The sequence below is a fragment of the Adiantum capillus-veneris genome, chromosome 26 (assembly GCF_014529385.1).
Source record: "Adiantum capillus-veneris isolate H3 chromosome 26, ASM1452938v2, whole genome shotgun sequence".
In the NCBI taxonomy this organism is placed as follows: Eukaryota; Viridiplantae; Streptophyta; class Polypodiopsida; order Polypodiales; family Pteridaceae; genus Adiantum; species Adiantum capillus-veneris.
Window position 1 is genome coordinate 9636648 of NC_140956.1, and position 27136 is coordinate 9663783.

Genomic DNA, 27136 nt, shown 5'->3' on the forward strand with positions numbered 1-27136 from the left:
TCCGACGCCCGTGTGTGACACAGGCATTAGTGCAGCTAGCCAATGTTCTCATATGCACACGTGACACAGCTTTAGCGGCACAACAAGGCCTTAGAAAGACTAGTGTGGCCGGCGGCCTTCGGCCACCTCTCTCTCTCTCTCTTTCCCCCTGCGTGCGCACTGTAGCCGGCCACACTGCCGGATAAAGGAAATTGCACCACGTGGTCCCCTGAATATCTCTCTCCTTAATATATAGAATAGATAGATTCACATAGACCGGTGACAGAAGTTAAGCGATACTGTCGACAATGTAGAACGTAGGACAATGGCAGGAAGGATGATGAAGGCAGCTGCTTATCTGTCGTGTATAAGGCTTGTTCTTCTTCTGCCGCTTGTTAAGCCTTGCCATGGCGGACACTCTTCTTCACAAGAGCACCAAAGCCAAAGGCACTGCGCAACCACGCCCCTGTTTGTGTTTGGCGCATCCATGATGGATGTGGGGGAGAATGCGCAAGCTCTTCCTCTTCGTTCCCGCACTGAGTTCCCTCCTTATGGCATCGACTACTTCTCTCGCCCTTCCAAGCGCTACAGCAACGGTCGTCTCATTGTGGATTTCATCAGTAAGATTTTATCTTTTCAACTTGCAAGCAAGCATTTCTACTGGTTTATATAGCTTTTGTTTGGACTGTCTTTTTAAGTTTTTGGGTTTTTCTACTGTACCATGATTTTTGACTCCACAACAGGACCTTGCTATATGGTTTTCATGATTGGTTGCCTACATAAGTACCTAGTGTTAGGAATTTAGGGTTAGTAGAAGCTTAGATTAGGGCTAGGCTACGTTGTCTTCACTAAGTTATTGGTCATGGTTAGTAGACATAATTATGGGCATTAAGAGAGAGAAATGAGAGACACCAAAAGCAAGATATAATGCAAAAAAGAAAGTTATTCTACACGTGTACAGAAGTGAGTACAATGGGTGATTATATAGGCAAGAGGGAGAGTCTTTGGATGACATAAGTAGTGATGTTGCTCTCCTTGTGAGAAGGTTTACCTCCCACCTCCCCATAATTCTAGCAACCTCGATGACCGTTTAGGCTACTTTTGGACCTTACAGATGTGCCCAAATAAATGTATTTACCTCATAATTTGCCCTAGGCTCCATATCCGATGATCATAAAGTTGATGTCAATCTGCATGGTGGATGTCTTCTTTGAATATTCCGAGAGCACAAGCTTGGAAGAGTCTATTGGTGAGTTCTTTGCAAAGTGCAAAACACATATGACATACGTGTCTTGAGAATTCTCATTGAAGAAGGTCTTAGCATTAAGCATTGCAATATCTAATCTCCTTACAAGGATGGTAGGTGGAGTGATATGGCCAAGTCATCACAAGTATGGCATGCAAGGGATCCTTCATATGAAGGGATTTAATAATCAAGTTTTGTGAGAGTGCGCGTGTGCAGAAGCGAGAGAGAGAGACGAAGAAGAAGAGAGTTTTAATGTGTTAGGTGCGGCGGAATGAATGATGTTCTTTCTCAAGATGAGTACTCCATAATGTGCTCAAGGTTCCTTTTTGTTCTTATGGAAGGGAGAGCCTTCCGTTCTTCCGTTCTTAATGAGAGAGTGCTATGATCACAAACAAAGTGAATGGACACTGTGTGTGCAAGTGTATGAGACTGAGAGATAGAGAGAGAAGAGAAATACGACACCAAGACGTTGTAAAACCTTTCTCCGAAGGCCCCACTCTCGTCGGCGAGAGTGGTCTACTATTGATTGCACAAACTGGTACAAAGTGGATGCATGTGATTGATGTACGTCTAGGCTAGGTCGATGTCGACGACGGGGATGACGAGACCGACGCTATGGTTGAAATCTGCAACTCTTTATCGGCTGTCCAAAAACGCTCAAGGCTAAAATGTGCTGAAAATCAAAACGCTGATTTGGGGGCTGATTTCGGCTGCTGAAAACGCTGCTTGGGACTGTCAAAAACGCTGAATTTCTGCTGCAAGGCGATGCTGAAAAACGCTTGATGAAAAACGCCAGTGGTTGATGTCCTATGGCGATGATGCCTGCTGAAAAGCGCTAGTGTTGCTAAACTGGCTTTATTTGACAAGAAAATAATTCTAAATGAATTATTGGATTTATAAGTGAGAGGGTTTTCTCGCTTGGAACAACAGGAAAAATAATTCTAAATGAATTATTGAATTTTTGAATTTCTGTTTAAATTAATTTTAAAGTTCTCTTTTGAGAAAGAACTAGCTAAACTCACCATTGAGCAAGATTTGGATTTTTTCCGGTTTCTCCCCGGCAGTTCAGTTGGACCTCTATAGTTGAGGACAACTGTTTATAAGTGAGAGGGATGTTGCTAAACTGGCTTTATTTGACAAGAAAATAATTCTAAATGAATTATTGGATTTATAAGTGAGAGGGTTTTCTCGCTTGGAACAACAGGAAAAATAATTCTAAATGAATTATTGGAATTTTAAGTGAGAGGGTTTTTCTCACTGGAGACATCCGAGTACAGTGTATTCCTAGTGCGTCGTTCAAAGTAATGACGGAAGCACTGAGAACGGGAATATCTGTAAGGCCACCAGGAACGGGTACTTCTGATGCGTCACATCGGATGGGTGACAGGGAGCATCGGAAAGAAGTATCCGACCATCCAGGAACGGACATCTCTGATGCGTCACAGGATGGGTGACATAGAGCATCGTGAAGGAGATTGTACCGTAAGTTCGGTAGGAAAGGACTAGGTGATGGGTATTCTTGATGCGTCACAAGGTGGGTGACGGGTGCATCGGAAAGGGAATATCCATAGACGGGAGGAAATTCCGAACTGTGTTAGAATTGTGCACAAGGAAAAGCAAGCATAGAAGGAATCTAGACTTAACAGTCGGACAATTAGTCTTACTCAAGTTTGAGAAGGCAAGACTTAAGAAACAAGCGTCTCATAAGGGGAAGGTGGTAAAACTTTCTACCCGTTATTATGGGCCGTTTAAGATCACTGAGCGAGTAAATGATGTCACGTTCCGATTAGCGCTACTGCCTAATTGGAAGATCCATAATGCTTTCCATGTTAGTTTACTCCGGCCGTATGTGGGACCGCCTCCAAGCCAGCCTAGTGCTGAGGAACCTCCTGAGGTTGAGGAAATGGAAGAAATACTCCAACCGGAGCAGATAGTAAGTCATCAGGAGCGGTCTCTCAAATCCGGAAAGATAACACGGAAGTATTTGGTTAAGTTTAAGAACTATTCGAATCTAGATGTTCAGTGGATGACGCAGGAGGAATTAGCAGCTTATCCCGAGATACTGGAGGTATATGTCCAAGCACTACAGTTGAGGTCAACTGTTTAGAAGCCAGAGGGATGTTGCTAATTGGACTATTTTCTTATTTTTAATGATTAATCTCTTTTTTAGGATATTTTATTATGTGCACTAAGAACTGTTAAAAGATTGTAGCTACAGGAACTAAATCAAGAACGGACAAACTCTGATGTGTCATTTGATGGGTGACGGTAAACATCGCGTAAGAACGCAAGCACAAGAATAAAGATGGGTTCAATGAAGCTTTTTACGAAAAGCAGGAACAATCGCGGGAAGGCAGACGCTTTCCCGCGAGGAATCTATGTTTGCATTGCATTCGTGCATGTGGTTGCATCCAGGGATGCCTGGGAAGTGTTGTGAAATGCATTGGTTTTAACTTATAAGGTTTTATTGAGTTTTTGGGTAGGTTCAGACCAATTTTAAAATATGTCGGCCACCCACTTAATAAGTGGGCAGCCACTTAGAAGATAAAGCAACAAAACCAGCCAGCGAATTCTCTCTCCCTATTTCGGGTAGAACAGCAAAAAAAAAACAAAAAAAAAAAAAGGCCGCGATCTCTACGCGAGCAGTTATTCGTGCCGTGGCTAGGGAGCTATAAAAGCACCACATGCCCTCACTCACGGGAGGTACCAACGTCAGCAAGAGAAGACTCTGCCGCAAGAGATCGCGAGACTACGAAGCACGGAAGTCGCTTTTCCCGCGCAAGAGCGACAGGTATCTATTCTGGATTCGCCATACGAATTGTTGTCACGTGTTTGTGTGGTTTGTTTTGCAAGAATCTCCCGTCTTACGGGAAGGCCCTTCACGGGAAGTACAGCTTCACGCCTAAGTCCCTTACGGGAAGGAACGGCCTTGCATCCAAGCCCTTTACGGGAAAGCGCGACCTTTGGGTCTAAGATTACAGAACGGAGGGGTTTCCTCGGGTTCTCGTGCTTGTATACGAATTCTCCCCGAATAAAAGAATACTCTTAACGGGGGGGGACCAGCCCATCTTCTGGTCCCCAATACTGGGTCGATCTTCTCCATTCTCTCACATTTGCAAAGTATTTTCATTTTCAGATTTTCAAGTGCTCGTGTACGCTCCCGTTTTGTGACAGCTAGTGCTGATGTTGATGCAAAACGCTAGCATGGGGAGTCTTCTGCTTGGAGGGAAAACCACCAAGGGGGTTCTTGCTAAGAAGTTGCTTGTTGAGCGATGGAGCTCCTGTTGCCTCTTCTACCAATTAGTGCTAGTCTAGGTTTGCTTATATACAAACTTACTCAATTTTCCCTACCTACTTTCCTACAAAAGTCACTTAAAAATAATAAGTGAAAATGTCAAAAATAGGGAAAATAGACTAAATGCATTGGAGGATTCTGATGGATTCTGATGGGAATGCTTATGATCATGCTGTGTGCAACCAAAGGATATGCATTCACACTAAGTACCTGGGCATGCACGGTCTGCGAATAGACTCACAAAAGTGTCAGAACACACTTCTAAATCTAGATTGACTGGACTGACTGAACCCTTGTCGTGTTGTAGCTTGTCCACAGACACATAGGGTTGGATGTGTCACGTGACATCCCCTCCTTTTCAAATGAGGTATTGATACCGAACTGTATGGCGTCGAGGGAGATCGCCAATAGCATCCGGAATCGTGGAAGGGACTCTTCGCAAGCCCACTCTGATGTGTGGGTCGTGCGGTACTTGAACTTCATAAAGGTCTGCAACACTTGCTTCTTTGGGCCGCGCCGAAAGCGACACAAAGTCTTATGTGGCTCCTTTAATACTTCAACTTCGTCGAGAGTCATGCTTCTTTCTTGTTCAAGAATCTCCATGGCTGAAAATTCCTGAAACCACTTCCAACACAGAAACATGAACATATCTATTCCATGTAAAGTGACTGGAAAAAATCTTGTCTTCTTCAAAGACTGTGCATGCAATGTAGATGAACAAAGAGACGGAGGGCCAAACCGTTCACCACACACACGCAAACAATGAGATCGAATCTTTCTCTTCTGATCTAAAGCAATCAATTGTGGCAATTCACAACGGAAATGCCCATGCTTGATGCTCATACTTTCATGTGCTCTTTCTACAAATGTGTCATGCCAAGGAAGGGACATGAAATGTGACTTCCTTGAATGCATACTTTTCAGCTTTTCATGAAAAATCCACATACATTCATGCTCATTCATGAGTGAAACGTGCTCAACGTACAATATGTCATGCCTAGTAAAAGGGATCACATAAAGACGTCGACTAAAATACAGGAAACGATCGCGAATGAAACACTCGTACAATGCGGTCGTACCAATCATGCGAACACATAATACTTCTTGTAAGGGTTCTTTAGACCTCGGCTCGAGAGCGAAGATCGGTTCTTCCTGAAGGGGTTCTTGGGACCTAGGCTCGAGAGCCAAGATCGATCTTTCGTGATTGATCGAATCTGCAACGAGGTTAGCTTCGCTAGAAAAAGCATCCACTAACTCATCATCCTTGTGAACAATTATATCATCTTGATGCAAATCATCATGCTTGTGAGAAATCACATCGTGATCATCATGCTTGTCATTGTCTACCAAATCCTCATGCAAATCATTGGCATTCAAATCATCATGCACGTATTTTCCGCCCAATCAATGAGAGGCTTACACTCACGAAACCATTGAATACCCAAAATCATATCACATCCTGAGAGAGGAGAGACAAAAAATCTTCTACGGAAAGCAGCTTGTTGAATTGTAAACAACACATCAAGACACTCTTTCGTGATGAGAGAGTCCATATTGGGAGAAAAGCCAGAAACTTCGAGAGGAGATTTATGACTAACCTCTAGGCGGGCTTTCTCAACAAGAGAGGGACCGATCACATCATGCATACTACCTAGGTCAAACAATATGACAAAACGTTGCCCCGTCATATGACCATAACATTATATGAGAGAATCATCAATGGGAGGGTCAGGAGAAACTTGGGGCACACTCGTGCTATCATTAATTGCATTGACAGAGAAAGTGGGTTCTGTGGATTCTTTAGATTCATTTGGTTCAAGCTTAGGACATGTTCTTTTTATGCGACCCTTAATGTGACAATGAAAACAACGACCTTCCTTAGAATAAGTGCTTTGCTCTTCCGACGTGATTTATCCTTCTAAAATTCCTTGTGCTACCTTTTCATACGGAGTGAGCTTAGGTTTAGCAATTGTGTTAGCCTTACCCTTAGGTTCATTGGAAGAATTCTTTTCTGAGAGATTGTTGGAAGGTTGGTTAGAAGAGTTACCGTTCTGAGGGTTTTGAGAAGTCTGTGATGTACTTGTGGAAGTCTTGTTCTCCTTAGCCTTTTTCTTGTTGTGCTTCATCTCTTGTGCGAGAGCAATCGCTACCGCCTTGTTGAGATCGATTGGATCGAGCACCTTGACATCATACTTGATATACTCGTCCAATCCTTAAAGGAATGCCTCTTTGCGTTCATCATCCGACTTGCGTAATTGGGTACCTAGCTGCAAAACACGATTAGAAAAAGACATAACCGGCATACCATTTTGCTTGAGAGCGCGCCAATCGTCCTTCAATCGTGCGAGGTACTGAGGTGGCATAAACAGTGCCTTGAGCTTGTCTTGGAAATCAGCCCAATTGAAGGAAAGGGACGTGAATTCGTCGGCTTCCTCTAGGTGTGTGGCTACCTGTGCCTCTTGCCATGTGGTACCAGTTGATGGTATCACCGGCAAGGTGCATAGCTGCCGTCAAAACTTTGCTATTTCCTGTCTTCTTAGTTGTCGCAAAATAAGCATTAAATTGATGTAACCAAGAATAAATAACCGTAGCATCCATCTTACCATCATACTTACTGAAAGTCAACTTTTCTGTGACTGGGTTATTGGAATCCGCATCGTGGCTTGCGCCACTTGAGGAACTCCCACGATCTTTGGTTGGTTCGGACTTCGAGGCAAGTACTTATCGAACCAATTCTTGAGTGCGGAGGTCTCTTTGAGCCTCACGCTTGGCCTCCAAGGCCGCTCTTTGAACCTCACGATCGGCTTCCAAGGCCGCTCGTCTTACTTCGGCTTCCTCCTTTCTTTGTAGTTTTCTTTCTTTTCGTTCGTCGCACTTGCGTTCCAAAGCAATGCGAGTTACTTCTTGTTGTATGGCAATTCTTTCGTTTCTTTCTTCGCGCTCGCGGTCCTTGGCTTCCTGTCGTTCTGCTTTTCTTTCTAGTTGCGCCATCATCTCCATCATCGACTTGACCTTCACCTCCATAGAATTTGGTACAACTCGTGGCGTAGATGGGGAAGGGGGAGGGTCGGAAAAATCTCTTGGTGGGGAGAACTCTTCATCGCCTCTCTCATGCTCATCACCTGTATGCGAAGTATCCATTCCGCTTCGGGTGATGACCATGCACTATGATCTTTGGTTCTTAAGTTCACGACGAACTTGGGTTCTTGGGTTCTTGAGGGTTTTCTTTCGCTTGCAATCTGTGTTTGAGAAGGATCTTCTCTTCACTCGAGTTCTGCTCTTTTCGGCGGGCGCACCCTTTGGCGGCCTTGCGCTCACACCAAGGTTGCTTTTTCCTACCTCACGTCGATTGGCCGGCCGCTAAGTGCACGGTCCGCTCTCAATGAGTAAAAAGAGGCACAAGGGGAGGCTGGACAAGCCCTTCTTTCTTGGGATTCCTGTCACTCTTTAAAAACACGATTAGGAATCGACACGCCCAAGCGAACTTGGGTTCGTGCGACCGCAACAAGCAAAAAATATTCTTCTGATTCTTGTGGTTCTTTCCTTGAGTGATACAGAACACTGTCAAAGCTCTGATGCCAATGTTAGGTGCAACGGAATGAATGATGTTCTTTCTCAAGATGAGTGCTCCATAGTGTGCTCAAGGTTCCTTTTTGTTCTTATGGAAGGGAGAGCCTTCCGTTCTTAATGAGAGAGTGCTATGATCACAAACAAAGTGAATGGACACTGTGCGTGCAAGTGTATGAGACTGAGAGATAGAGAGAGAAGAGAAATACGACACCAAGATGTAAAACCCTCCTCCGAAAGCCCCACTCTCGTCGGCGAGAGTGGTCTACTATTGATTGCACAAACTGGTAGAAAGTGGATGCATCTGACTGATGCAAGTCTAGGCTAGGTCGATGTCGACGACGGGGATGACGAGACCGACGCTATGGCTGAAATCTGCTACTCTTATCTGCTGTCCAAAAACGCTCAAGGCTGAAATCTGCTGAAAATCAAAACGCTGATTTGGGGGCTGATTTTGGCTGCTGAAAACGCTGCTTGGGACTGTCAAAAAGGCTGAATTTCTGCTGCAAGACGATGCTGAAAAACGCTTGATGAAAAACGCCAGTGTCACGTGACACATCCGACCCTGTGTCCGTGGACAAGCTACAGCATGATCAGGGTTCGATCAGTCCAGTCAGTCTAGATTTAGAAGTGATCTGGCACTTTTGTGAGTCTATTCGTAGACCGTGCATGCCTAGTCACTTAGTGTAGATGCATATCCTCTGGTTGCACACAGCATGATCATAAGCATTCGCATCATAATCCATCAGAATCCTTCAGGGGAATTTTCCAGTGCATTTAGCCTATTTTACCTATTTTTGACATTTTTCACTTATTATTTTAAGTGACTTTTGTTGGAAAGTAGGTAGGGCAAATTGAGTAAGTTTGTATATGTCACGTGACACATCCAACCCTATGTGTCCGTGGACAAGCTACAGCATGATCAGGGTTCAGTCAGTCGAGTCAGTATAGATTTAGAAGTGATATGGCACTTTTGTGAGTCTATTCGTAGACCGTGCATGCCAAGTCACTTAGTGTAGATGCATATCCTTTGGTTGCACACAGCATGATCATCAGTATTCCCATCAGAATCCATTAGAATCAGTTAGGGGATTTTTCCAGTGCATTTTTTCCCTATTTTTGACATTTTTCACTTATTAGTTTTAGTGACTTTCCAACAAAAGTTCGTAGGGCAATTTTGCTAAGAAAATATATAAGCAAACCAAAGCTAGCATTCTTTGGTAGATGAGCAAGGAGCACAACAGGCCCCAGGCAGCAGGTACTTCCTCTCTCTCAGCAAGAACCCCTCAGCCCCCACAAGCACTTGGCGTTTTTGGTTCAACCCTCATCGCCGACAGTTCAGCCTAGCGTTTTGTAGCATCGCCATCAACATCCTTGCAAGTTGGCGCTTTCAACCTTCCCATCATCGCTAGCGTCCCGAGCGTTTTTGATCACTGCTGCCAAGTTGCCATTGCCAGTGTTTTCTATCCTCAACATGGCTGCATGACCAGCGTTTTCGGCCCCTTAATCGCAGCAGACAATCAGCGTTTTCAGCTCTCAAGTGCAGCAGCAAAAACGCAGCCACTGTCACCAGCATGTGACTACTATCTATCCTTTTTGTTGATTTCTTTCTTATTATTTATTTATTTTCACTTTTTGGAAACACCCCTCGGGAAATCTAACTGCCCTGCATTGCATAGCTAGTGGAACTGTTCAGAGGGAGTCCAGGCCTGAGGGCAAGAGAGCACTAAGGTTGGACAAGGACTATGGTTAGCCAAAGTGGGGTCATTGACTAGCCAAAGTGGAATCCTTTGCTACAGAGGCTACATTTCAGTTCTTGGTGTGGTTGCAGTGTACAAAGAGGGTCAGATGACCTAGAAAGATATAATGGCAGCATCTCCTAAAATTTAGGGAATTGCTATTTTGGGACCTGAAAATGTGTTCACGTCATTACCTCCGAAATGACAAGGGGAACATTTTATTACTCTGCCGTGAAGTCAATTGGGCAACCGGTCGGGAGATTTTTAGGCGGCAACCCCGAAACGGGAAATAGCCTGTAAATGTGCCAAGTGGCACATTTCTGTGCACTTTCCTCATGCAAGAAGAAGTGGCGCTGATTTTAGGAGAGGAGAGGCCCATTTTCAGTCTGTCACGAGTTGAGAGCTATGGAGTGCTTCCTTTCCCTCTTATGTACAGTGCGGTGTCAGGAGTGATGCCCTGCACGCTACGCATTGCCCTCTCTCTCTCCCCTATGGCAGTATGTTATGTCCCTCTAGTGGGCTTTTCAATCGACCAATGTACAGTTGTGTGGGTTCATGCGCGATTGCCGAGGCAAGAGCCTCTTGCATAGGTACTGGATTAGCTAGCGGCTGATCCCCTGCAGGTACAGGTGATTCGGAGAGGTTTCACGTGCGACATCTCGTCCGATTCAAAGGGCAAGTAGCCCTACAGGTGCGGGAGCTCGAGGACTTGCTACGGATGCGACCGGCACGCAAAACGGAGCCCGAAACAGTGAATTACAGCCTGCTGTGTATTTTTGCAGGTTTAGGGTTTTGGCCCTAAACGGACCCTATTAGCCCCAGGAGGTTCGAGGACGCGATCTGGCGCATTTTCGGGGCAGAAAACAGAGAATTCAGCGTGCTGCAGATTCTCGCCAGGTTTTGCAAAGTGTCTGTATGCGTCGGGAAAGTCATCCAATGCGTGGGAATATTGACTGTGAAGGGTCTTAGTACAATTATGCTACGGAAATCAGGCCATAACAGTTGAAATTCAACCAGGATTGTGCGGGGCAGCTTGTAGGGAACCACAACTTTTATTCCCCATGTTAAAGAATAAAGCAATACCGAAAGGGGCGCCTAAGTTAGGGGCCAGTCTGGTGTCGGTCTTCTCATACAGATGCAATCTAGCAACCTGTATCCCTTTCCCCTTTGTTGTGTCTTGAAAGTACAGGTAAAGTGGGTGGAAAATTAGATGGTGAAAGCAAATAAGGTTCAAGTCTAAGGTCTACCGTCCTTTTTGGATTAAACAGGCCGGTTTCATGGTTCCATTGCCGGGATTAAATCACTTTTTCCCATAGAAGTGATCCTTGGTCAGTTTGGGCTTGAAGACACAGGGGATCATAGACCAGACACAGGGAATTGCAATTATGGCTGACAGACCAGATGATGTGACTGAAGAGGTTTCCTCCTCACAGGGTCAACAGACACATGAAGTGGGTGAGTCTTCAAGACCACCACAGACGGATGATGATATATTCAGGACCCAGTTGGCTACTGCTATAGCTATGTTCACACAAGTAATGCAGAACCCGAGGTTTTTAGCCTTTTTGCAACCTCCTCTTCCGTCTTAGCAAGTTGGGTCACTGGATCATATTCAAAAGCATGTTAAGGCTCAAGCACAGGTGATTCATACTGCAGAGTCAATGGAAACATCTGTACACTTGACGGAGAATATGCAGTCTCCACAACCTGTGCCTAAGGTGCAAGAACAGGTGGCTGAGATGCCAGTCTTTCAAGCTGTACCCATTCATCCAGCCAGTTTTCAGCAGCCTATAGCTGGTTCTAATGGGCAGGGAAGCAACCTACAGGCTATGCAACAAGTCTTCCCACCACCTTCAGTACACCCTGGCTATTTTGAAGGTGGATCGGTATTCTAAAGCATGGTTGGTCATGCAACTGGAAATCAGTTTTATACGCCAGGAACAGTGTTCGGGGGTGCTCAAACAATGATGCCTAACCCCATGTATGGTGTCACGGGCATGCTACCAGGGTTTCAAAGCACTCAAGGCCAATTTGGGATGCCACAGACAAATTTTGGTATGGCTGGAATTACAAATCAACAGCCAAATATGGCATTTCCAGGTCAACTTAATAGCGGCCAAGGAACAGAGATGAACCCTAACAGTGTTCCCATGTTTCAGTCACTTCCATATGACAACTTAGCGCCGCTGGAGAAGCCAACTCCGTACAAAGAAGGTGGCAAAGGTGTGACATTCACGACCTTTACAGGGTTTGATGACAGGAAGAAGGCTCTCTCATTCCTCCGGCAGTTTGACAAGGCCTATGCAGGGGGGAACTTTACAGAGGCTTCAAAGGTCCGCAAGGCATCCACTTTCTTGACAGGGAATGCGGGACAATGGTGGACAACTTTATTGCTTCAAGGGCAAGCTCCGTCCACATGGATTTACTTCAAGTAGATTTTTGCAGCAGCATGGTTATCTGATGACTTTGAAGCAGATGTCGTGACAGAATGGCACCAGCTTAATGCTGCCACTTGCAAGAATCTGGATGACTACAATCGGAAGTTTTGGAAAGCTCTACTTCCAGTAACTTCCTATAGGTTTGTGCCATTGACAGAACAGATTGAAAAATACTGTTGTGGCCTATCCAAAGGATTGAGAAAGTACTGCACGAAGACCAAAGTCACTACTTTGACGCAGCTCATCGAGGTAGCAAACACTGGCAATGGTTTGCTCAAGGGAGAAGATTGTGAATTTAATACTGCCGTCAAGGAAGGACCAGCCAAGAAAAATTCAGCGAAGTACGTTCCCAATGAGGTTCCTAAAGGGACTTAGGAGCCAGCCAATGCAGGGAAAGGCAAAGGTACGGCTGAATTAAAAAAGGGACCAGCAAAGAAATGGAAAAGACGTTTTTCTCGCAAGTCGGAAGAGCAAAAGAAGGTCCCGAGGTCAGAGAACAAATGCTTTATCTGTGAGCAGCCTGGCCAAATTGCTTTCAATTGTCCTCAAAAGAAAAGGCCAGCTGATTCTGAAGACAAGGAAGACAGGAAAGGAAAGAGGCCCATGGCTGGTCTAGTGCTAAATATGGTGGGCGACAAGCCAAATTCAGAGCTTTGTAGAGCATGGGGAAAGGTCAGGGATCAAACAGTGCTTATCTTCTTTGATCCAGGTGCCAAAGCCAACTTTATTTCCCCAGAATTGGCTTCAAAGTTGGGAATCAGACGTGAAGAGATGGGGTATAGAGCAGAGGCAGGTTTGGCATGTCGTGGCCATACAGAGGCTGTGACACCTATCATCGGAAAGTTGCGCCTACATATCCAGTCTTGTGTAGATGCTGAAGAAATTTATATCATGCCACTGGACGCATGTAATGTGTTGCTAGGTATTCCTTGGTTGTTTCGTGTACAGGAATCATGGATACCTACAACAAAAAGATCACTGTACAGAGCAGGGGAAAGACTCACATTCTGGATGTAAAGCTTAAAGGGGAGTTTATTCCCATTGTATGAGCTTCTGCTATTACTTCTGTAATGAAAAAGCATCTTTGTGTGTACATGGTTTTTGCACGTGAAGTGTCGGATTGTGATGAATCAAATTTATATGTGTTAGATAAAGAAAGGTCAATGTTTTTTCAACAAATAGTGATTGTTTTTCCGATTCATTACCGTCTCAATTACCGCCAGAGAGACCCGTCACCCGAGGACCATGCGATAGATTTGGTGCCAGGCAGTAGCCCACCAAATAAGCCTCCGTACAGGGTTAGTGCGGCTCAGCAGAAAGAGATAATGGGCCAAGTACAGGAGCTGTTAGAAAAGGGGTTGATTCAGCCCAGCTCATCTCCATTCTGTTCTCCAGTGTTGTTGGTGCAGAAAAAGGATGGCTCATGGCGTATGTGCATCGACTACCGTGCACTGAACAAGAATACCATCAAGAATAGGTTCCCTATACCTAGAATTTATGATATTATGGACAAATTAGAAGGAGCAGCTATGTTTAGCAGGATAGATCTAAAGAGTGGGTACCATTAGATCCGCATTAGATCAGAGGATGTGCACAATACTGCTTTTAGAACAACGTTTGGCCTTTACGAATTTCTAGTGATGCCCTTTGGTCTCACAAATGCTCCTGCCACGTTCAATAGGATGATGGACAGAATTTTCCGTCCACACCAGCAGTTTGTTGGTACATTCTTTGATGACATGATAGTCTAGACACTCAAAGAATGGAGAGGAGCATAGGCATCACTTGGCCATTGTGTTCAAAGAGCTACGCAGCCATAGGTTGCTCATCAATGCAAAGAAAAGTGAATTTTTTATGGAAGAGATTCACTTTCTGGGACACATTGTCTCAAAGGATGGTGTCAAAATGGATCCTGTAAAAGTTGAAGCGATCAAGTCATGGCCAGATTTGAAGACGGTGCACGATGTCCGAAGCTTCTTGGGACTATGCTCCTATTACAGAAGGTTTATCCGAAATTTCGCTGAGATTGCTTCACCTTTACATGCTTTTCAAAAGAAGGCAGTCACCTTCAGATGGACACATAAAGAGATTTCAGCTTTTAATCTCTTAAAGGAAAAGATGACTTCAGATCCAGTCATTGTGTTGCCAGATCTTAGGAAGTCATTTGTGGTCCAATGTGACGCCTGCGGTAGTAGCATTGGTGCAGTGCTAATGCAAGATGGCAGGGTAGTAGCCTATGAGAGTAGAATCTTGCAAGGGCCAGAAAAGACTATGCAAATCTATGAAAAAGAACTGCAGGCCGTGATTCATGTGCTCTTAAGTTGGAAACACTACCTGCTAGGTGCAGATTTCGTTGTCCAAACAGATCATCAGACCTTGCGATACTTCTTGACACAGGCAACGCTATCTGAGAAGCATATGCGATGGGCAAATATCTTGTCCATGTTCCATTTTCAAATTGTGCATGTGGAACGCAAGAAGAACGTTGTGGCTGATGCCTTGTCAAGGAAGCCACAAATTTCAGCTGTCAATTCCTTATCATCATGAACTTGATGATATGAGGGAACATTATGCAAATGATGAAGATTTTGCAAGGGTCTTCGAGCAGCTAATGGATGGACAACGTCATGAACACTATCTTCTCAAAGATGGGTTCATGATGATGCATGGCAGATTGTGTCACAAAGCCATTGCGACACAAAGTTATGGAAGAGAGTCATGTCCCACCGTATGCACGGCATCGTGGTATCGATGCTACAGTTAAAGCGGTTGAGACATTCTTTTCTGGCCTACATTGAGAAGAGATGTGGATGCCTTTGTGCGAGAATGCCTAAGATGCCAGAAGGTCAAGTTTGACAGGCAAAAGGCACCAGGGTTATTGCAACCACTACCTATTCCAGATAGTACAGATTGTACAGATTGCTAGAGTTGTACAGATTGTTAGTTTGGCAATTGCTCTTATGGAATGTCCAAAAGTTTGGTTAGTGCTATAGAAGTGAGTATTTCTTGTCAGTTTGTCAAGAATACAGTAATTGCTTCTATTAAAGAGTACATGTGTAACTGCATTCTTAAACTGTCGGTTTGGATATGCTCGAATGTGTTACTGGATCCAACGTGTACTAAAAGACAGTGGCAAAATGCGAAGCTACCATTTTGTCATTGGAAAGTTTGACTCAAAGCCATGGCAGAGTGCGAAGCTACCACTATGTCATTGGGAGAGGGTTTACACGTAGGCAATACATGTGTCAACGAGGTGGTGAATACACCAGGACTGACAATGAGCATGTATGTGTCGTGCATGTGTCGATAGGTGTGCGCACACCCGAGTGTTGACCGTGAGCATGTACGACATAGATGCAAACGAGGATGTGTGAGATTTCAAGAGGGGGGTATGTCACCAGCATGTGACTACTATCTATCCTTTTTGTTGATTTCTTTCTTATTATTTATTTATTTCACTTTTTGGAAACACCCCTCGGGAAATCTAATTGCCCTGCATTGCATAGCTAGTGGAACTGTTCAGAGGGAGTCCAGGCCTGAGGGCAAGAGAGCACCAAGGTTGGACAAGGACTATGGTTAGCCAAAGTAGGGTCATTGACTAGCCAAAGTGGAATCCTTTGCTACAGAGGCTACATTTCAGTTCTTGGTGTGGCTGCAGTGTACAAAGAGGGTCAGATGACCTAGAAAGATACAATGGTAGCATCTCCTAAAATTTAGGGAACTGCTATTTTGGGACCTGAAAATGTGTTCGCGTCATTACCTCCGGAATGACAAGGGGAACATTTTATTACTCTACCGTGCAGTCAACTGGGCAACTGGTCGGGAGATTTTTAGGCGGTAACCCCGAAACGGGAAATAGCCTGTACATGTGCCAAGTGGCACATTTCTGTGCACTTTCCTCATGCAGGAAGAAGTGGCGCTGATTTTAGGAGAGGGGAGGCTCATTTTCAGTCTGTCACAGGTTGAGAGCTATGGAGTGCTTCCTTTCCCTCTTATGTATAGTGCGGTGCCGGGAGTGATGCCTTGCACGCTATGCACTGCCCTCTCTTTCCCCTATGGCAGTATGTTATACCCCTCTAGTGGGCTTTTCAATCGACCAATGTACAGTTGTGTACCAGATTGTGCAATCATAAGTAGACCACTCTCGCCGACGAGAGTGGGGTCTTCGGAGGAGGGTTTTACAACGTCTCTGGTGTCGTATCTCTCTTCTCTCTCTATCTCTCAGTCTCATACACTTGCACGCACAGTGTCCATTCGCTTTGTTTGTGATCATAGCATTCTCTCACTAAGACGGAAGGCTCTACCTTCCATAAGAACAAAAAGAACCTTGAGCACAGTTCCGAGCACTTATCTTGAGCAAAGCGCAAACATTCATTCCACTGCACCTTACATTGATATCAGAGCTTTGGCAGTGTTCTGTATCACTCAAGGAAAGAACCACAAGAATCACAAGAAATTTTTTTGCTTGTTGCGGTCGCACTAACCCAAGTTCGCTTGGGCATGTCGATTCCTAATCGTGTTTTTGAAGAGTGACATGAATCCGAAGAAAGAAAGGCTTGTCCAGCCTCCCCTTGTGTCTCTTTTTACTCATTGAGAGCGGACCGTGCACTTAGCGGCCGGCCAATCGACGTGAGGTGGGAAAAAGCAACCTTGGTGTGAGCGCAAGGCCGCCAAGGGGTGCGCCCGCGGAAAGGAGTAGAACTCTGGTGAAGAGAAATCCTCCTCAAACACGGTTTGCAAGTGAAAGAGAACCTCAAGAATCTCAAGAACCTCAAGAACCTCAAGACCCTCAAGAACCAAAGTTCCTCGTGGACTTAAGAACCAAAGATCATAGTGCATGGTCGTCACCCGAAGCGGAATGGATACTTCGCATACAGGTGATGAGCATGAGAGAGGCGACGAAGAATTTTCCCCACCAAGAGATTTTTCCGACCCTCCCCCTTCGCCATCTACGCCACAAAGTGTACCAAACCCTATGGAGGCAATGGTCAAGCAGATGATCGACATGATGGCCAAACAAGAAGAGACTCGCATTGCCTTGGAACGCGAACGCGACGAACGAAAAGAAAGAAAAGACCTAAGAAAAGAAGAAGCGGTAGCAAGACGCGCGGTCTGGGAGGCAGAGCGTGAGGCTCAAAGAGAATTACGCACTCAAGAGTTGGTTCGACAAGTACTTGCCTCGAAGTCCGAACCAGCCAAAGATCGTGGGAGTTCCTCCAATGGCGCAAGCCACGATGCGGATTCCAACAACCCAGTCACACAGAGAAGTTGACTTTTAGTAAGTATGATGGTAAGATGGATGCTACAGTTATTCATTCTTGGTTGCATCAATTTAATGCTTATTTTGTGACAACTAAGAAGACAGGGAATAGCAAGGTATTGACGGCAGCTATGTACCTTGCTGTTGATGCCATCAATTGGTACCACGCATTGCAAGAGGCACAGCTAGCCGCGCACCTCGAGGAAGGCGACGAACTCACGTCCCTGTCCTTCAGGTGGGCTGATTTCCAAGACAAGCTCAAGGTGCGGTTTATGCCACCTGAGTAGCTCGCACGATTAAAGGACGATTGACGCACTCTCAAGTAAAATGGTATGCCAGTTATGTCTTTTTCTAATCGTGTTTTGCAGCTAGGTACCCAATTACGCAAGTTGGATGATGAACGCAAAGAGGCATTTCTTTATGGATTGGACGAGTATATCAAGTACGATGTCGAGGTGCTCGATCCAATCGATCTCAACAAGGCGGTAGCGATTGCTCTCGCGCAGGAGATGAAGCACAACAAGGGAAAGCCTAAGGAGAACAAGACTTCCATAAGTACCTCGCAGACTTCTCAGAATCCTCAGAACGGTAAGAACGGTAAGAATGGTAACTCTTCTAACCAATCTTTCAACAGTCTCTCAGAAAAGAATTCTTCCAATGAACCTAAGGGTAAGGCTAACACAATTGCTAAACCTAAGCTTACTCCAGATGAAAAGGTAGCACAAGGAATTGTAGGAGGATACATCACGTCGGAAGAGCAAAGCACTTATTCTAAGGAAGGTCGTTGTTTTCATTGTCACATTAAGGGTTACATAATAAGAACATTCCTAAGCTTGAATGGAATGAATCTAAAGAATCCACAGAACCCACTTCCTCTGTCAATGCAATTAATGATAACACGAGTGTGCCCCAAGTTTCTCTTGACCCTCCCATTGATGATTCTCTCATTAAATGTTATGGTCAGGTGTCTGGGCAGCGTTTTGTCATATTGTTTGACCCAGGTAGTATGCATGATGTGATCAGTTCCTCTCTTGTTGGGAGAGCCCGCCTAGAAGTTAGTCAGAAATCTCCTCTCGAGGTCTTTGGCTTTGTTCCCGGTATGGACTCTCTTATCACGCAAGAGTGTCTTTGTCTTTTGTTTACAATTCAACAACAAGCTGCCTTCACTAGAAGATTTGTTGTCTCTCCTCTCTCAGGATGTGATATAATTTTGGGCATTCGATGGTTTCGTGATCTTAACCCTCTCATTGATTGGGAGGCTAACACTTTCACTCTCCATGCCAAAAGTGATTCTCCCATTGTCATTCGTGGAGAGTACATTGTTCATTCTCCCTCTGTCATTGCTAATATGCAGGACAAGATTGAAAGGATTCATGAGAAGGAGACTCTCTCAGTCTCTTCTTCTCCAAAGCATGACATACATGATTTGCATGATGATGATTTGAATGACAATGATAAGCATGATGATTTGGATGATAATGATAAGCATTTGCATGATCAAGATGTGATTTCTCACAAGCATGATGAGTTGCATGAAGATGACGTGATTGTTCACAAGGATGATGAGTTAGTTGATGTTTTTCTAGCGAAGCTAATCTCGTTGCAGAATCGATCAATCACGAAGGATCGATCTTGGCTCTCGAGTCGAGGTCCAAAGAACCCTCTCAAGAAGAATCGATCTTGGCTCTCGAGCCTAGGTCCAAAGAACCCTCACAAGAAGTATTATGTGTTCGCATGATTGATACGCACGCATTGTTCGAGTGTTTCTTTCGTGATCGTTTCCTGTATTTTAATCAGTGTTTTTATGTGATCCCTTTTCCTAGGCATGACATACTGGACGTTGAGCACGTTTCACTCATGAATGAGCACGAATGTATGCGGATTGTTCATGAAAAGCTGAAAAGTATGCATTCAAGGAAGTCACATTCTCTGTCTCTTCCTTGGCATGACACATTCGTAGAACGAGCACAAGAAAGTATGAACACCAAGCATGCGCATTTCCGTTGTGAATGGCCACAGTTGATTGCTCTAGATGATAAGAGAAAGATTCGATCTCATTGTTTGCATATGTTTGGTGAACGGCTTGTCACTCCGTCTCTATGTTCATCTACATTGCATACACAGTCTTTAGAGAAGACAAGATTTTGTCCAGTCACTTTACATGGAATGGGTATGTTCATGGTTTTGTGTTGAAAATGGTTTCAGGAATTTTTAGCCATGGAGATTCTTGAAGAAGAAAGAAGCAGGACTCTAGACAAAGTTGAAGCATCGAAGGAGCCACAGAAGACTGTCGCTTTCGGCGCGGCCCAAAGAAGCAAGCGTTGCAGACCTTTATGAAGTTCAAGTACCGCACGACCCACACATCAGAGTGGGCCGGCGAAGAGTCCCTTCCAGGATTTTGGTATTGGTGATCTCCCTCGATGCCATACAGTTCGGTACGAGTACCTCACTTTGAAAAGGAGGGGATGTCACGTGACACATCCAACCCTATGTGTCCATGGACAAGCTACAGCATGATCAGGGTTCAGTCAGTCCAGTCAGTCTAGATTTAGAAGTGATCTGGCACTTTTGTGAGTCTATTCGTAGACCGTGCATGCCTAGTCACTTAGCGTAGATGGATATCCTCTAGTTGCACACAACATGATCATAAGCATTCCCATCAAAATCCTTCAGGGGAATTTTCCAGTGCATTTGGCCTATTTTACCTATTTTTGACATTTTTCACTTATTATTTTTAAGTGACTTTTGTTGGAAAGTAGGTAGGGCAAATTGAGTAAGTTTGTATATAAGCAAACCTAGACTAGCACCAAATGGCAGAAGAGGTAACACGAGCCAAGCTCAGCAGGCAACTTCTGAGCAAGACCCCTTGGTGGACCTTCCCTCCAAGCAGCAGATCCCCGCCATGCTAGCGTTTTCTTCATCAGCCATTGCCTAGCGTTTTCATTATCTGCACCATTGCCAGCAAGCCTCAGCCTTGGCGTTTTTGCATCAGATCCTCTCGTAGCATTCCACAACACCTAGTGTTTTTGAAGAAGCTCACCTTGACCTAACATTTTTGACAGAGCTAGACCCTAGCGTTTTTAGCAGTAGCAACCTCAGCCTGCAGCGTTTTTCAGCAATGAATTACTTGCAGATTCAGCCCTAAGAAGTAGCAGATTCAACCCGGAAAGACCATCAGTTTTCAGCCTTAAGAACCTCAGTTTTCAGCTCTAAACCTGCAAATTTTCAGCGTCAAAGACCTACAGAATCAGCGTTTTTGGACTAGTCGCAGATTTCAGCCCATAGCGTTTTTGGACATCAGATAAAAGATTGCAGATTTCAGCCCTTAGGTTGATCCCGTCATCACCGACATAGCCTAGACTTGCATGCATTCCCATTGTACCAGATTGTGCAATCATAAGTAGACCACTCTCGCCGACGAGAGTGGGGCCTTCGGAGGAGGGTTTTACGTCTCTGGTGTCGTATCTCTCTTCTCTCTCTATCTCTCAGTCTCATACACTTGCACGCACAGTGTCCATGCACTTTGTTTGTGATCATAGCATTCTCTCACTAAAACGGAAGGCTCTACCTTCCATAAGAACAAAAAGAACCTTGAGCACAGTTCGGAGCACTCATCTTGAGCAAAGCGCAAACATTCATTCCGGTGCACCTTACAACCAGTGGCTGATGTCCTATGGCGATGATGCCTGCTGAAAACGCTAGTGCTGATGTTGATGGAAAACGTTGCTTGGAGGGAAAACCACCAAGGCGTTTCTTGCTGAGAAGTTGCCTGTTGAGCGATGAGCTCCTGCTGCCTCTTCTGCCAATTAGTGCTAGTCTAGATTTGCTTATATACAAACTTACTCAATTTGCCCTACCTACTTTCCAACAAAAGTGACTTCAAAATAATAAGTGAAAAATGTCAAAAATAGGGAAAATAGGCTAAATGCACTGGAAAATTCCCCTGAAGGATTCTGATGGAGTCTGATGGGAATGCTTATGATCAGGCTGTGTGCAACCAGAGGATATGCATCTACACTAAGTGCCTGGGCATGCACGGTCTGCGAACAGACTCACAAAAGTGCCAGAACACCTCTAAATCTAGATTGACTGGACTGACTGAACCCTTGTCGTGCTATAGCTTGTCCACGGACACATAGGGTTGGATGTGTCAGGTGACATAATGTCGTAGGAAACTATCCCAAGAGGCCTTAAAGATCTAGCCACAGAGAGAGAGAGAGAGAGAGAGAGAGAGAGAGAGAGAGAGAGAGAGAAAACGTTGTGTGTGGAAGAGGGGGCGATCAACCCCCCATGACTACTAGAACATGATAGCCGCACTACAACGTATTAGTGTGTAGTGGGTACCCCCCCCTAGCCTCACATATATAGGTGCCCAAGGGGAGGTCGAGCATCCATAGGAATGCCCCCATGATCCAGCATAATATAAGCGAGTAGGGCGCCTGTACAAAAGAGAGGCGGCTGGCCTAGAAGTGGCCGGCGGGACAATGTAGCCTATATGCATATGCAAAGGGTGGCGAGCTCGAAGGCACACTAGCCGTACATGCATGCCCTAGACATGTGAAGCAGCAGAGTGGTGTAAATCTAACACCCCCTCTTAGCACCTGATGTTGAACAAACCGCATGAAGCCGAAGATGTGAGGCAAATGATGAAGATGTCTGCTGCCATGCCCAGTGAAGGACAAGACTCCGCGAGTGTAGCAGCAATCTGGGGTGTCCAAACCTCCGTGAGATCTGCATGGTAAAGTGCCGTTACGAGCAGTGTAGCAAACTGCTATACTCCATCGATACAGGGTGAAGATACTGTGTGAAGGCCCTGAACTGATTGTGAAACAACTCCTTGTCGCAAAAGGAGGGCCAATAGACTTGCAAGTGTCGTGCCCAATAGGATATGTGGTGTCTGTAGTCAAACGGTCTGGAGAAAATGGGGAAGCCGAGGAACAGTCACGAGAATGATATGAAGGCCGTCAATGCATGAACCTGTAACCCAGTGTGGCCAAGTGGCTAAGCTGTGTAAAACTCCAGGAAGGACAGATGTAGCAATCTGCGCCGTAAACTTTTTCTGAATCAAGGAAAGTAAGATAAAGCAGTTTGCATTGTAGAAGCTATCGGAAGCTGCAGCAGTCACCGGGAGACAACACGGGCCACCACCGTATGGTGTCCTGTCAGTAGGTAGGGTAATCCAAGATGAGGGGAAAGCCAGACTCAACAGTCTGCGCTGTGAAGGGCCCCTGAGAAGAGGTGGTCAGACCAAGCTCTTTGCACCGTGATCATCTTGTAGAAGTAGGGAAGCCAGACTGAGCAGTCTGCGCTGTGAAGATCCTCTGAGAAGAGGAAAGGCCAAACAATTCTGTCTGCGCCGTCTTGCGTGTATCTCCTTCCTCCAATCCTCTGGTGTCAACCAAAACAAAATCCACGTCAACAACGCCACCAAACGGCATCTCGATTTGCTCTTAATGTGAATGAGCTGGGAGTGGCCTACTGCCCAGGTCGAGGGATAAGTCTGCTGTAAGGTTACCGAGGGTGAGTGTAAGCAACTCTGAAGGTAGCAATCCAAATGATCAAGAGTGTAGAAGAGCAAGTGCACTACCATCCAAGCCAAGCTCCGGGTGACTCTGGATGTAGTCACGGGATGCCTGTTCTCCCGCATCTCGCGGGTAAACTTTCCAAGAGAGTCCAAAGCACTGAAGTCCCACTCTAGTATGTAGATCCAAGCAATGAACCTGTCCAAGAAGAGATTCAAGATCCTCTCCCTAAGTCCATGTAGATGCTCCTGTGTAAGCAAGTGATCTAACGTGTTGAGGTCAAGTGGTAAGTGTCTGTCCACCCAAGATGATGGTGTTTTCTCTGGGAATGTCGTGATCCCATATGCCATGAGCATGGCTATTTCTCGTGTGAACTCCTTTGATGAGTACATAGGTGTGTCCATAGCAAACCACAAGTCACCACCCCTCTAGAGTGCGCAACCGCCGAATGATGGTTGGAATGAATGGATCTCCTACGCCCGTAGATGATCAAGCCGATGTCGAAGATACCGTGTATTGCAGCAGTCACTGAGAGGCCGCACAGACCACCACGGGATGGTGTCCTGATAGGAGGTAACTTCATCCTCTGTAAAAAAACTCAAACCATGTGTCTGCTGTCCACCCAAAAACACAACTGCGAGGTGATGAAAACGCTGCTGTCCAGCGAGTTTCAGCGTGCTTGTACTCTCCTGACAGGGTCCGGAGCGGTGCAGAGGGTCTGGGAAGGGTGGGGAATCAATGTCACAAACCCCAGGTGGGCTGAAAACAGAGAAAACAGCAGGTGTATATGGCTGAAATCTGTAGCAGATGAAGAGGAATCAGGACGGCAATGCATCGGATGCAAGGCCGGGTGGGGTAGGCAAGATCCGTAGAGGGCGTGGCCAAGTGCTCCCCTCCTCTGCCTGATGAGCAACCCGAAGTGGAAGAAAACGAGGAGATCCTTGTTCCAGAACAGATCTTGGCACATAAGGACAGAAAGAATAAGGGTAAAGTGAGAAGGCGGTTCTTGGTTAAATTCAAGAACTATCTTGCACTGGATGCGAAGTGGATGGAGGAGGAGGAGCTAGTGGATACTCCTCAGATTGTGAACCTTTACCTTGAAGCTTTTGGTTTAGCATAGTCTACTCCAAATGGAACCCCGAATTCAGCTTGGCCGGAGATCTGGTGCAGTGGGTTTGCACAAGAGGGGAGTTACTCCACTTCTTTGTCAAGAGGTGCCTTGATTTTAGAATACTAGAGTCAGTGATGTCTCTTTGAGCTTCAGGGATACTGAGAGCTGACAGTATTCTGCTGTATGACTTTATGAAATGGAATTCCGGATAATATGAAACTGATTTGTTCTTGACTTGTTTAAGTGCAGGAGCTAATAGACGAAATGATTGCAGCATTTTGGTCTAAATGATCTCGATAGACATGGTTGCAATAGGGATTAGTCAATCGGGCATCTTTGAGGTCTTGAGTGGATCTAGATGCGATTGCTAATTGCATTGCCGATAAATCATGGTCTGAGATCCGAATGAATGTTGAATGTGATTTGTCATGTGATGTCCTGTGATGTCGTGTGGTGTGATGTGTCGATTGGTACATGTGCTAGATGTGTGTTCCTAGTACGTCGGTACTAACAGTCAGTGTCTGCTAAGACAGTTTATGGCTTCTGCTTGTTTTGCAGGCGTAATTGAGGGCGATTACAATGCTTTCAAGAGGGGGGTATGTCACAAAGAGTGACGTGGCAGCCTGCAGGGGAGCAACAGATACACACACACCCTCTCTCTGGCCAGCTCGCAGAATTGGCAGAAATTCAGCGCTAGGGCTGACGTGGCATGCTGTACGGCAGTCCCCGCGATTCACGGAAGCTGTACGGACTACACGTGGCTGAGCGTACGAAAAGCAAGGCTTTTTTGCGGGGCTGCTTTTTCTACGCCAGAAGCTGGAAAAGCCTACTCAAATTTGAGAGCTGTTTTATTTTTACGCAAGCAATAGAGAGAGAGCTTTTGTTTTAAAGTTACTAAGCCTTGAGGAAAGCTTTTAAAAATTCGCAGCTTTTGAAGCTTTTGGGCTCTGCTCTTAGCATCCCTTGTACACCTATTTATTAGTAGCCCGGGCTCTCACTTCGCAGAGCATCTGGACGCAGAGTCTGAGAGTGAGTCCCGGCTACTAGCTTGTACTTTGAGTTGCAGATTAATACAAAAAGAAATACCGAAAGGGGCGAGAGTCTTTGGGGCAATATCTCTAGGCACAGAACTCCACCGGGCGAGTGTCGAATCAATTGTGAACTGTGAATTGTTTTGAAGTGATTATTTGTGGTGTTGCGGTAGATTCTCGACTTGGAGTGTCCAAGTCTGTTACACGAGCAGGGCTGAATTTTAACCCCACGACTTCTATAGTGCATGAATAAGTTAAAAAACTCTTAATAAGAGGTGCGTCATATGGAGATAAACTATCTAGGCCAGATACTAATGTTGGAGTATGTAAACATTTTCGAGTGCCTACACCTAGCAGTGATCATGTGCAATGAGAGTGTATGCAACTACGCTAAAGTGCCTGGACATGCATGCCTCACGTATAGGCTCACAAAGGTGCCAAAACACTTTCTAGGCTGTCCTATACCCTAGAGGTAGGAGTTAGCTTGTTCACTTGGACATAGGGTTAGATGTACACGTGACATCCCCCTTTTCAGTCTATTCAGTCTGTTCTTTTCCGTTGGCACGTTGTGCCCGTCTCGTGACAGTGATATAAGAGCTTCAGGCGTGTGCTTTTCTAGAAACCATATCGGTCCCACCAAAGAGCATACAGAGCAAACCGGCACTTCCAAAGGCTATTGGAATTCTATATGAAGAATCTTCGTGTCTCGACCCTGGACTTATTAGCCACTCCCACCCTTACTTCATCGCACATCGGGCGCTTCCGTCTTCATAGCTCTATCTTACAGGGCATAAATGAAAAAGAACACAAGACATGGCGTTCATGGATTTAGCAGAATATTTGCAGTTTCTTCTCGACGAGCTTCACGACATTTTTTCGTGGCATCCTCAATAGAATCTTCCAATGCTGCAAAGTTTTCCACAATTTTTGAACTACATGTTACCCCCTTTGATGCCTCGGCACTAGAAAGTACGAGAGCTTCCAACTGGGAACCTTCTCAGCCGTCTGTTCCGATCGGGGGAGTCTTTAGGAATATGATGCAACAATCTGACCTTGATCCAGTGCAACCGCCTTTGCCACTGCCATTGCCCCCACCTCCCCCACCACCACCGCCACCAGGCTACAATGGTTGGAGCCCATGTGTTTATCCGTACTCGAGATATGCACCTAACCAACCGAAAGATTTCAAGGATGGTGGCCCGAAAGTCAAATGTTTGACTTTTTCTGAGGTGAAAGATCCGAAGAAAGCATTACAGTTCCTACAGCAATTTGACAACATCTATGCTTTGGGGAACTAAACAAAAGAATCCAAGATTTCTCGAGCAGATGGATTTCTTAAAGATAATGCTATGCAATGGTGGAGTTCAATCGCGACCCGACCGCATGCTCCAAGGACCTGACAAGCTTTCAAGACAGTTTTTGCACGTAGTTACATGAATTTTATGTTTGAAGTCTGGATTTTGGCAGAGTGGGGCAACTTGAAAATGCTTGCCACCCAAACCATGGACGATTATAACCGAAGGTTTCTCGACGTGTACCTTCCGGTGTCCTTCTTTAGGTTCGTTCCCTTGGAGGCCCAATGCTAGCGTTACACCATTGGACTACCATCACCTTTGCAGGAATATTGTCTCTCCAAGCCAGTCTCCACCATGCAAGAGCTTATGGACCATGCAGCGGGCGGCTACAAACTGATGAAGGGAAAGCTAGAGCTTACCACAGAAGAACCTTCAACCACTAACCACAACTCTCGGCAACAACGAATAAATTCTCGAGTCTCATGAAAGCCAACCGCAAAGGCCTCGTGTGACGCCTCAACAACGAGACACCTTACTACAAGAAGGCCGATGATTTGGATGCTTTCAAACAGGACAACCATTCTGGTTGTTCCCATTGCACTGATAGGCCAGCGGAGCTGATGTTGGCACCGGCAGTCGATAGAACCCTAGGA

The 27136-nt window shown here is 45.4% G+C and overlaps 1 protein-coding gene across 3 annotated transcripts in view; it reads left to right on the forward strand.

The window, feature by feature from the left end:
* The first annotated feature begins 236 nt into the window (after nucleotides 1-236).
* The window catches only part of LOC147422980 (GDSL esterase/lipase At4g01130-like), a 131828-nt gene continuing 104928 nt past the window's right edge, over nucleotides 237-27136 (forward strand). The window contains exon 1 of one of the 3 annotated variants that reach the window (XM_086501863.1): nucleotides 237-599. In XM_086501863.1, the coding sequence (XP_086357989.1) occupies nucleotides 305-599 (295 nt within the window). In that variant the 5' untranslated portion in view covers nucleotides 237-304. The remainder of the gene's footprint in view (nucleotides 600-27136) is intronic. The other 2 variants (XM_086501862.1, XM_086501864.1) reach the window with 2 other exon arrangements.